Below are 12,941 nucleotides of genomic sequence, written 5' to 3'. Positions count from 1 at the left end.
CCTTCTGGATTCCTACCATAAGTAGAATAGCAACGAATGTTGCAAGAATATCACAATTAACACGATATCAAAATTCATTGTTGACATATTCTTCTCCCATAATCTCTCGGACCGCCCTACAAGCCAAGTCATCCAGCTCGTTCAACACTCTACCCCATCTTTCGAATTTAATCTCACCCCTAAATGCCATGAGTCTGTTATCATTTGCAAAGACCAGCCTAAGATTCGACTCTATTTTCACAATTCCACAACTACTCTATCCACTTCTGAACTCTTTTTGTTACTATCACATATTCTGGAAATATCTGCCTTAGGGAAATCATTAATAATACCGACTGCTAAGACAAAGTGTTTCACATGGATTGGCACATGTGAAGGGCTTCAAAGTTTTAATGCAAATATTGAAGCGATCATTCACCCGCGAGCTAATAATGTCGCCTAAAACTTTCTCGATGCTTCCTTGGGCCCACTCACCCAATCTCTTGCCATTGACGTGGAGATAATAACTCACCATATTTACTCGATTTACCGAGGCCCACAATACTTAGATATACTACTATCTGCTATACTTGATATTCAATTCCTAAAATACAAAGGGTCTTAGAGAACAAAATTTATATAGATAGAAAAAAAGGCCTAGCGATTTGAAAGCCAAATCTCGACCTCAACTATCCCCCCGCTGGATTGTAAGTAACAACCACATTCTATAAACCTCACTGAGCTTAGTCTATACATCCTATCTTCTCAATAAAGATTCCATCTGCTCCCAAATTAGCAAGTCTATCTGCCTCTATATTCCCTTCTCTATAAATGTGATTGATTGTTAACTCTTCAAAAAATTCTAATAATTGTATAGCTTTGCCTAGCCTAGAGTTCAGTTTCTAGTTCGGGGTGTTTTTAGTCCTAATTGCATTAATGATAATTTGAGAATCACCTTCTATGGCCAATTTTTTGACGTCTAAATCTTTGCTCAACAATAGTCCTATAAAGGGCATCCATTTCTGCTATATTGTTAGTTACCTTCCCAATAGGGCTGGCTAATTTTGCACATATGGACCCATCCCAATGATGAAGGATGCAACCAATGCCAGTTGTTCCCAGGTTACCTTTGGATGCACCATCAAAGTTGAGTTTATACCAATCAAAGTCTGGTTTTGACCACTTACATTGGTCCGTTAGGAGTTTGCTCTCCTTACCCCCTTTCCCATAATGAGGAGGTATAATTAAGTCATACCAACCCTTCCTTATTTTACTATCCCATGTTGAAAATGTGGAGTCTTTTAGATTCCCATTCCTAATTCTATTGTTGGTAGTCTCTACAGTTGTTGCTTCTATCTTATTGCAAAGATTAAATGATTCCAGTTTCTTACCTTGGAAAATCCTCCTATTCCTTTCTTTTCATACTTCCCAGACCAAGATGGAGGGTGCTAATTGCCAAATCACCTTATAAAGACTGTTTTTGCACAACACCAGCCAACTCTTCATATTGATCATTAGATCATTGGATAGAGCTGTCTTCTAGTCTAATTTCCTACAGAGCCAATCCCAACATTCCAAGGTGTAAGGGCAGCTCATTAAGAGATGATTTGTTGTTTCCTCATTTGCTTCACAGAGTATGCATATAGAGGGGCCTTCAAAACCATTTTTTTCTAAACCAATCTGCAGTTAGGATTCTTTTTTGTAATGCTGCCCATAGAAACATTCCTGCTTTAGGTGAACATGCTTTATCCCAACACAAATGAATGAGAATGCCTATCTTTCCCCATTGTTGGGATTTAATCTGTTCCGCATATCCATCTTTAACTTTATAATCTCCTGAATTTGAACCTATCCAAATTAATTTATCCTCTACTTTCTTAATTGTAATATGTCTTTCTGATAAGATGTCTCTGAGTTCTCTTTTTTCTGCCTCAAAAAGAGGTGCCTAATCTAGATCCTTCCATCTCCAACCAAGGATAGGATCCCCGCTAGGGATATCACTATAATCCTTTAAATAGTCTCCCCAAAGATTTCTTAATACCTCCTTAATTCTAGAATTGATGGGAACGTTATTTAACGTTGTATACCCACCCCATGAATCACTCCAAAAAAGAACTTTATTACCATCTGCTATATCACAAGTAATTTTATCTAAGATCAATTTCCTACTATCTAAGATGAATTTCCAAACACTAGATCCCTTAGGGGGGTTCGGTGTTCTAAATATATTACTTGGGTCTGAACCATACAAATATTTCTTCAGCAAAATCTTAACCCATTTCCTATTAGGTTCTTTATACATCTTCCATACTAATTTTGCCCCTAAAGCCTTACTCTGCTAGCTCAGATTTTTCAACCCTATTCCTCTTGCATCTAATGGTTTACATATTCTCTCCCAACTCATTAATACCAATTTCCTTTCCTCTGATGTTCCTTGCCAATAAAACATCCTCATTTTTTTATCCATCTTTGCTTTGGCTCCTTGAGACAATGGCACATGGGACATTTGATACGTGGGAATGGCAGAGAGGACTGATTTTAGCATTGTAGCTCTACCAGCATTTGATAACCTTTTCCCTTTCCAAGAATCCATCTTTTGCTCTATTTTTGACAGAATTGGATCCCAAAGTTTATTAGTCCTACTCCCTTTATCCAATGGTAGCCCCAAATATTTGTAAGGAAATTTCCCCTTCTTGAAGCCTAAAATATGACATATATCTTCTTCAATCCTACCATTGGTGTTCATGAAATATATTTCTGATTTCTTCGCATTGAGCATTTGACCTGAGGCCTTAGAGTATTTATTTAATATTGCCCTAAATTCTTTTGTGTCAAACTTATTCCCTACTCCAAAGAGCATCATGTCATCTGCAAACTGTTGATGAGTTATGTTTGTAACCCCCTCCGTTACTTTAATCCCTTTGATCTTACCTAGAAGATGTGCATTACTTACTGCCCTTCCAAATGCTTCTGCCATGATGATAAACAGAAAGGGGGATAAGGGATCCCCTTGTCTCAATCCCCTCGAGGTGAGAAAGTACCCCTCTAGAGATCCGTTGATCAGTATAGAAAATTTTGGACTAGAAATACAATTGAAGATTAAATTTATATATTGTCTAGCAAAGCCAAAGACTTCCATGCATTTACATAAAAATCTCCAATCCACTTTGTCGTAGGCTTTTTTGATGTCTAATTTAACCAACATAACGGGTTCTAGATTCTGTTGGACAGAGTGAATTACTTCTTGTGCAATAATTGTTTTATTGAGGAGAATTTTCTAGATTTCAGTCCGGACCTTCACATTTTCAGAATTGGTGTTACAATTTTTTAATCGGAATCTAGGATTACCTATCACAAGTTGGGACAAACATCAGGAACAAAGTCCATATGAGGTTCAAGTTTCCACTCCATTAGATGTTCAAGGGCAATGGGTCTGGATGGGGATTGGATTTCCACTTGAGGACGGAATTACAAAGGAAGGGACAAATCAATTCAGATGAAGATCATTATCCAGATAGGCATCAAATTTCCACCAAGTGAAGGAATGGATAGGGATAATGCGGATGTTTTGAGGACTGGGTCATTCGTATGCGGATGGATTTCCCACCAGGGTTGGAATAAAGTTTATCATATTGGTGTGTGATTCAATATTTGTTTGTTTTGTAGGATTGCTATGAGGAAGGGAAGCATGATGATCAAGGCTTGAGGTGAAGGAGGATGCACGCAATGCGGATGAGGAAGATCAACACTTCAAGGCAATGAATGAAGATGGATCAACTCCAAGATAACAAGCAAGTGAAATGCATATTGCAAGGAAACTCGAACAATGCAGATAAGGAAGATCAATACTTCAAAGGATTTCAAGATAGAGATTCCAGAAGGTGAAGATGAGGACTAGATCAATCATGAAGAAGACTTCACCTTGATGGTGAACAAATAAAGGAAAGCAAGTTCAAGACATGAGGACAAAGGGATTTCACATTAAGAAATCTGGAACTACATCAAGAAATTTCAATATCAAAGAGCAACAAGGAAGGGTTTTAAACCCTAATTAGGGTTTTATCTTGTAATCTTAGTCGTTGATCTTGAATCAATCTGAGCCATTCATTTCTTTTGAGGCTCTATATACCCCAATGCCTCTCATTTGTAAGCGAGCAATTTTTGAGAATTGTTGGTACATGTTGCAGATTTGAATATAAATCATTGTTCGAATTGATGGTGATTTTTGTTTAAGTGTTGTCTTGCATTCAAGGTTCTCAATTCCTCCAAGTTAGATTAGAATTTGCTTTCATGTTTGTTAGATTGAATGAAAGAATTTGTTGAATGTATTTGTGTGGAATCCATTTATCCATACCAGTAGCCTCTTGCTAATTGTAAGTGTGCCTTGCGTGGTCAACTGGAAGTTTATGCAAGCTTAACTTTGATTATTATACGTCCATTGTTATGCATCAACTTGGATGGTATCAATGTTTGATGGTAATAATTTGAAAATCTATGAAATACACCTTAGATGATTGCACTAAGCTTGTGTCAAAATCTGTTCAACTTGATGGTGAGACCTTGCCTAGTTTGATTCCACTGAATTTGTTCACCACTTCTTGCATTCTAGGCTTAGAATCGACTTCCTAACCTTATTTCCTTTTGCCCCTTTTTTATAAAGTCTTGTTGGATTAAAATCAGGAGTTTCAGTGCAAAATCCTAAGTAATCGGCATACCCATCCTAATCCATGATAGGATTGAGCATTCATGTACAACGTAAGTCCCCTTGTGATTCCAGCATTATCACACCAAACCACTGAACTTATCCACACATCAAGACCTGACATTTCGTAACCTTGGAGTTGTCTCATTTGATCGCGAAGCATAGCATTTGAGAGACTTTGTTCAAGAGAGGATAAGATACCTTGGTATTTTATTTTGTGTTCGCATGTGCATATAAAACACATCAACACAACAATGTGGCTTTTGACCTACTAGGATCTTTTTCTCGCTCAAAAGCACTCAAAGTGACCTACCAAACACTTATCCCACTTGAAACACACTCAAAAGTGAGATTTCTCTCAATGAGGGCATGCCTAGACAACTTATGCATGTTCTTTCAGCTTAAAAAACTATCCTTTGTTTAAGCCCATTCTAGAAGCTTTGATGACCATTTCCTCTGCCTTGGAATGTCTTTGCCTTCCCTTCAATTGTCCAAGCATTCATCTTCACCCTGCCTAATGTGCTTCAAAACTCCTTTCATTGGCTCTACAAATGTATTAGCCAGAAACAACTACAACATTGATAACCACCACACAGAAGGATACAAGTATGGCTTACAAACAAGAAACAAGAAAAAATTTGGCTTAAAACATGACTGGATACAGCACCTTCTAGGCAGTTGGGCTTCCATGCCAGTTGCGTTTGGACAATTTGGCCAAGTCTGATTTTGGCAGACTTGGCAGGTGCTGAAGCTGCTTGTTTCAACTTTTTTTAAGTGAGTGTATTTGACAGCCTTCAGATACAGCTCATCTGAACTTCCTCATAACCTTCATTATGTCTTTCTTCCAGCTCTATCTCTGTCTGCTACTTCATACTTTGTCTTCTTATTGAGTCTTCATGTCTTCAGGATGCATGTGAATGTTCGCTTTTAAGTCTCTGAAGAGTGGAATCTGATCCGTTTCTGATCAGAAACTTTCAGAAAGTCCTTGATTGAAGATCAAGAAATTGTCCATAATATTGAATTCATTTGGGACTACGGATGAAATTAAGGGATCTGGTATGTTTTTCTTGATCGCTGTTATTCAATCGAGTGGGACTTTGTTGTGTTTTATCTTTCCTTTGTTTCCAATTCTCTTCTGTAAGTATACATTTGATGCTAAGATAGGACAAAACTATAGAATCTATCTATAGAAACAAAATCTTACATAAAAGAAAACATTTTAGAAAGGCTCATTAATAAGATTAAAGAAAAGGAGTTCTAACAGAGATATAGACAGAAATATGGCTTGCAAGGAAAAAATAATATGTATTCTTACAAGATAGTAAAAAATTAGACAACACGACACAAACATTAACATCAAAAATATGTTTTGAAACAAATATGCTATATACAATAACACAATTAAGAAAGGGTCCTTGATAAGAGAAAAAGAAAATGAGTGCAAACAGATGTATATGAATAAACAAGTGTAACTCTTCATACCAGTCTTGAGGCATGTATATGCTTCTGAAACCTGCAAAACATTGATAACAATCAAATTTCTGACAGGATATTTATCGATTTTTTTTATTTTTTTTTAAATTTGATCGGTAAATGTTTCTTTGTATTGCTGCATCAAGAAGTCATTACATCTTCAAAGTCTTTCAGAATAGACGAGATTATAGTATCAGTATCAGTATATCATTTTTTAAATATTTTTTAACTTGACAACTTCCACAAATAAAGAAAGCAGTTTTTCTCCTTACAAAGAACCTGCGATCTCTATTCTTCATAGTTAGACGATACCATCATAATTAGAAACTAAAGCACCAATAAGAAGTCAAAATATATGCATTTGAAAGTCTCATAAGAGACTATACTGGAGGTTTAATTGTATTGGAATGATAGTTTCGTGTTATTCTCCCATTTATGGATTTCTGGCCAAGAAAAAAAGGTTGACGAGAACTAGTATGCAAAGACAATAAATAGTTATGAGCATAATAGGCTAAGGACCTTGTTTATGAATGTTGTTTGGATGGATACTAGAAACAAATGAGAATAGCATTGCCATTAAAATTTGATCAAATAAGAATTAACCACATGTTACAATTGTAGATTGATATGGAGGCCACCACTGCAATGACTTAAGAAACTATAAAATGACCCTAAAATATACATGCATATGAGATGGTGTTGGTAAACAGATTTGTCACTACAGACTTCAACATGACTCACCCAATGGGCAGTGACAAATGCCCCGACAATTGGAGAGATTGCTAGGATATCGCAATCTTCCTCTACGTTTGAGAGGGTCAGCTCCCTCGTATGATGGGGGTTTTTAGGACTTTTGTGTACTTTTAACCTGAAAGTACAAAAAGGAGAAAAGAGAGAACTAAACAAATGTGAATAACAAATAGCCCAAGAGTAGACATACGAATACCAACTGAGATTTCATAACTAATAACAATTCACAAGGGGTTTTTACCACAAAATATGTTTTTGATATGCAACAATGATGAAAGAAGGATAATAAACCTCAACATACAAAGAGATAGGGTATACTAGCACATTCAAATCAAGATACCAGGAGATAATTGTGTTTCATTACATCAACTACATAGGTTACCAATGGTTTGCACAAATACAAGATAGACTACCAATTTAACATACGAGGAATCAGCAATAATAATTTAGAAACACATTTAGAACATACGAACAAAATGCATCTCATTCCAAAACCCATTCTATACAAAGCAGAGTTCCGTGACTCGCGGCGAGTCACGCGAGTCAGCGGGCCGGGTGACCTCCGTCGGGTCACGGCGACCCTGACCCGGGCCCGGACGAGTCATAGGGTGTGACTCGCCTGACTCGCCGAGTCAGCGAGTCACCCCCTGACTCGCCGAGTCCGAGGGTCGTGACCCGACCGGCGCAGCTTGCAAAAAGTGGACGCTAAAACAAAAAAAACATAACACATTTTTATTATGTTTTGTGCCATTTGCCTTTGTTATAACCCTAAAAGGGATTGCCATTCAGTTTTATGAGTAGAAGAGAGGAAAAAAGAGAGGAAGAGAGGAAAAAAGAGAGCCATAGTTTTGCAACCAGCTGAGAGGAAGAGATGAAAAACTTGCACAAATCACATTGGGGCAGCACTACAGTTGCATTGAGAGCATCAAGGAGCTCATTTCAAACACTTGTCAACAAATTTGAAAGAGGTAAGTTTTAATTTTTATTGATTATGTTGGTTTTTTTCTATATTATGGATTTTTTCATTTTTATTTTTTTTTTTTTTAACTTCAGCTTTCCAAATCTATATTGCTGCTTGCATACTTCAATGATTCAATCACAATGACATAAATAGAACAATAGCATAGCAAACCCTAGACTTTTTTTTTGAAAAAATTGTATACATGTATTTATAATTTTTTCTAAAAAAAATCTAGGGTTTGCTGATTTTTCTGAATTGTTAATTTCTTTCTTTGAAATTTGAAAATTTTCAAGAAAAAACACAATGCACAAATTAGTCTTTGCTGATTTTTTTTAATTAGTTCAAAATTTTAAATTTAAAACTTTGTCAAACACAATGCTCAAATGGTGATTTGTAAAATTGTCTTATTGCAACAGCCCTCACGTTTTGAAAACAATTTTTTTTCCTAATGGCTCATCCTAATCCTCCACCTAGGAAACATGGTCAAAAAGATGAGGCATGGAAATACACTGAAGAATTCCCTGGTAGACAGAGAAATCAAACCAAATGTATGTTTTGTAAGGAAATTAACCATGGGGGGATAAATAGATTAAAATATCATATTGCTAGCATACGTGGTCATGATACTGAGCCTTGTGACAAGGCAACTCCCGAAGCAATCCGTTTTTGTTACGTCCTATTAGAAAACTTTGAAATACATAAGCAAACCAAAAAAAGACAAAGAGAGGAGTTATGTCATATTGGTTCCCCTCCATCCACATCCGCATCCGGCTCCACATCCACAGCTGCATCCATAGGTTGTGTTGGAGAGGGTTCTTCTATGCCTCCCTTTCGTCCTAGTGCTTCTGCTAGTGCCAGTACTTCTATTCCTACTCCTAGTCACACTTTTGGTCCTAGAGTGCGAAAATCCAAGATAGACAATTTTTTTGTACCACGCACTACTCCTGGCGCACAACCCTCGCTTGAGAGCATGTCTTGGAACAAGGAGGTCCATGATGCAAGAAGAAAAGCAATTTGCAAATTTTGGTACTTCTGCAACATTCCATTTATTGCAGCCAGGTACTTTTTTATTTGATTGTTTTAAATTAAAATTTAAAATTTTATGGTTTGAATTTGAAAGTTGAAATTGAAATTGAACTTTTCTTATTTAATCTATTTCAATTTGTGACAGGTCTCCTTATTGGCAAGGCATGATTGATGCAGTAACCATTTGTGGGCCGGGGTTTAAAGCCCCTAGTGATACTGAGTTGAGTGGCCCTCTCTTGTTGGAAATGGTGGAAGATATGAAAGTTGACCTAGAGGACCACTGCCAATCTTGGAGCCAGAAGGGTTGCACCATCATGACAGATGGTTGGACTGATAGGAGGAATAGAACACTCCTAAATTTTCTTGTTTCCAGCGGACGTGATTGATCATTTTACTTCTCTATATGCATTGTGATTGAAATTGAATAATTTACATTCTAATTTATTGATAATTAATTTGTTTTATTTTTAGGATCCACCATGTTTTTGAAGTCCATCGATGCTTCCTCACATGTCAAAAATGCGGCATACTTATGTGAGGCTATTGAGGAAGTTATAGATGAGGTGGGGGAAGAAAATGTGGTGCAAGTGGTGACGGATAATGCAGCAAGTTATGTTGCTGCAGGTAAACTTTAAAAGTTTTCTTTTAAGTTTTAACTTTTGACTTTTAAACTTTTAAGTTTTTAACGTTTAAATATTAATGGTAAAATTTCACATCTAATTCTTTAACTAATTTAAAATTGTTGCAGGAAAACTTTTGATGGAGAGGCACCCAAAAATCTTTTGGTCTCCATGTGCGGCCCATTGCCTTGACCTCATGCTGGAGGATATAGGTAAGCTTGGATGGGTGAAAGAATGCGTTGAAAGGGCCAAGAATATATGCAAATTTATTTACAATCATGCATTGGTCCTTAGCATTATGAGGCAATACACGGGGGAAAGGGAGTTGGCTCGTCCTGGTATAACGAGATTTGCCTCAAATTTCCTCACATTGAAATCCTTGTTAAAATCAAAGGCATCTTTGAGGCGCATGTTTGTTGGTGAGGAGTGGACTTCCTCATCCTATGCTACGACCACTGCAGGGATGGATGTAGTAGATTGCATTTTTGATGAGCCAGGTTTTTGGATCCCTTGTGCAGAGATCGTGCAGGTAATCTTATAAATTTATAATATTATATGCATATTTTTGTTTTGTTTGTATTGTGCAACTTTGCAATTTTTCTTATTTTCATGCACACTTGTGAGTTAACTATTTTTGTTTAACATTATTTGCAGGTCACTGAGCCCCTAGTAGTTCTCCTACGAGTTGTTGATGGGGAGAAGCCCGCTATGGGCTACATATATGAGGGCATGGATAGGGCCAAGGAGGCCATTAGATCCATATATGCTGGAGTTGAGGATAAGTATAGGCCCATTTGGGACATAATTGATAGAAGATGGCATAACCAACTTCATAGGCCCATCCATGCAGCAGCTTATTACCTCAATCCATCATTTCGTTTCCGTGTTGATTTCAAAGCGGATGAGGAGGTTCTTAGCGGGCTATATTCAATAGTACAACGGATGGTCACTGATACCACAGCTACACTTCTTGAGATGGATGCATTTAATAATGCATCAGGGGCAATCTTTGCCAGCCAATTGTGCAAAGAGGGTCGGACAAAATTGCAGCCAGGTAGAAAATTCTAAAGTTTATGACATGCATTTTAATTTTTCATTTTATAATCTACCTTTAAAGTTGGAAATGAGACTAATGTTTTTTTCTTTTCCTTATCTCAGATAGATGGTGGCAAATGTTTGGGCCTTCAACCCCAAACCTTCAAAAAATTGCCATCCGCATATTGAGCCAGCCGTGCAGCGCTTCTGGATGTGAGCGCAACTGGAGCATGTTCGAGCACATCCACTCGAAGAGGCGAAATAAATTGTCTGTGGAGAGGTTGAATGATGTAGTCTTTGTTCATTACAACCTCCGTCTCAGGACTAGACAGATTTTGGACGATGACTCCTCTCTGATCACTCTAGAGGAAGTCAACCCCGAGTCCGATTGGCTCACTGAGTCCACTGATCCAGTCTTCACTGATGAGGACCTTGAGTGGGTTGACCAGGTAGATAGAGAGGCTGAGGCTGTGGCTATGGCAGAGGAGGAGGATAGAGCACGATCAGACACAGCACCTATGGCTACTCAGACTGGCACATCACAGGCAGAGACTATGGCTACTCAGTCATCCAGGACCTACCTTAGACGCCTTTGTAGGAGGCAGATAGACGAGGCTGAGCCTGAGCCTGAGCCATAGACTTGTGTTTTTTTACACTTTACAGTTAGATATATGTTTGGGAACATTTGAAGTCATGGATTTTATATTATACATTGGACAACATTTATAACTCTATATATCTATGTTTTCTAATTCCTTCAGCTACAATTTACATTTCTACGCATGTGATGGATGTATGTTTATGTATGTGATCAAATTAGCTTCTATTTGATGATGTTATAGTGTCTTTAAGCTTAATTCAATAATGGGTGTACGAAACAAGTTTTAAATCGTTAAAAATCTCTAAATTTCAAGGGTTTTCTTATTTTGCTGAGTCATTGCCGAGTCCGAGCCGAGTCACGAGTCGAGTCAGCCTTGCCGAGTCAGAGCCGAGTCTGAGTCTAGGAACTTTGATACAAAGTATCAAACCAAAAGTCTGATCAAATCTCTCTGAAATGTTCACAAAAGTTTCCCCTTCTAAAAAAATTTCATTTATAAATGAAATAGACTATATGTATAGGCCTCCTTCTTGATAACCACCTATAACTACTTTCTAACCAACTGGTAACTACCTTTTTTAAATACAATAATTTGAAATGAACTTTATTTTGTTTAGATTTCCCTCATCTTTTCTAGACAAAAAGCTTATTTTCTAACCTTTAGGTGCAGTAAGTGATACATATCACTTTTCCAAAAAGGCAATTTGAAGCCTAGTATATCAAAGAGAGAACAAGATAATAGTCTTGTTGAAGAAGGAATGTGTCTTCCTGTAACCCATGAGTTACCTTCTCCATAATGACAACTTTTGAGGACACGTACCCCAACTGCCTCTAATAAGCATCATTTTCTATTTAGTGAACCTCAATGAATGGTATTGTTACTATCACACTAATCAATATTGTGGTAGGAGCAAATTTCTAAACAACCTTTAATCATTGGTAATGATTTCAATGTCACTATAATGTCCCCTTCTCACTGATGTTCTTTCAGAGGTCCATTAGCCTATTCCTGAGACCCGTAGGCTAGGTGGAATGAGTAATCAAGGTCTAGCATCGATGAAACGAGGACTTACTATTGTTAGTAAGTCAGGGGATGACCGTTCTGGTGCCATTGTCCGACTGAACACTCCTTGCTTTGCCTCTGGACGCGATGATCATATTTTTCTGAGCATTAATTCTTGACTTACTATTTTTAGTAAGTGGCTGGGTGGCACATTTCTATTTTTGGCAGTAGTCAGGGGTTTGAATTCTGCAGCAGTTTGTGGTCGTCTGGGTTCAGTTTCATCTTGGAGGTGATAATAATCAGTGCGGGAGATATTTGCAACATAATTAAATATTATTTCCTTTCCTAAGGTTAATATTTAATTAATCTATTTATTGGCTGTTGGTTTATTAAATTTGGGATTAATGCCTGTTTAATCCTAAGTTTGGGCGAAATTCAATTATTTTATGGGATGTGAAATGTTTTTTTAAAAGGGATATTATTTCACTTTACATCGCCATTTTGTGCCTAAGTGTCCAACGTGGGTCCTCCCCTCTCTTGGGCGTGACTTTTGACTTAGGGAGTTGGGCGCTACTCTTGGGTCCACATGAAAGTGGAATGAAATTCAAATGCAAGCGTGGAATTTGGAGGGATGTCATTTGGATTTGAAGAATGAAGTTATAAATATGAGGCTTGGGTTCCCATTTCCACCATCTTGAAAATCTGTAATGTTATGCTGCCGGATTGGCGACAGATTGAGGCTTTGGAGTGCGTCTCCCTAGTGCTACCCGGTTTCGTACTTGAAATACAGTACC

At 37.5% G+C, this 12,941-nt stretch overlaps 2 protein-coding genes across 5 annotated transcripts in view; one reads left to right on the top strand and one right to left on the bottom strand.

The window, feature by feature from the left end:
- LOC131065573 (uncharacterized) overlaps positions 1-12,941 on the bottom strand; it is a 162,991-nt gene that overhangs the window by 78,916 nt on the left and 71,134 nt on the right. For all 4 annotated transcript variants that reach the window (XM_058000128.2, XM_058000131.2, XM_058000130.2 and 1 more), the window contains exon 3: positions 6,164-6,194. In XM_058000128.2, coding sequence (XP_057856111.1) covers positions 6,164-6,194 — 31 coding nt within the window. The remainder of the gene's footprint in view (positions 1-6,163; positions 6,195-12,941) is intronic.
- Positions 9,332-10,780, top strand: LOC131065572 (uncharacterized). Its single transcript, XM_058000127.2, has 3 exons — positions 9,332-9,515; positions 9,640-10,040; positions 10,166-10,780. Exons 1-3 carry the CDS (start codon positions 9,371-9,373, stop codon positions 10,577-10,579), a joined length of 960 nt encoding a protein of 319 aa, XP_057856110.2. The 5' UTR covers positions 9,332-9,370; the 3' UTR covers positions 10,580-10,780.

The sequence above is a fragment of the Cryptomeria japonica genome, chromosome 4, assembly GCF_030272615.1.
Source record: "Cryptomeria japonica chromosome 4, Sugi_1.0, whole genome shotgun sequence".
NCBI lineage: Eukaryota > Viridiplantae > Streptophyta > Pinopsida > Cupressales > Cupressaceae > Cryptomeria > Cryptomeria japonica.
This window is presented reverse-complemented; position numbering and strand designations above follow the sequence as displayed.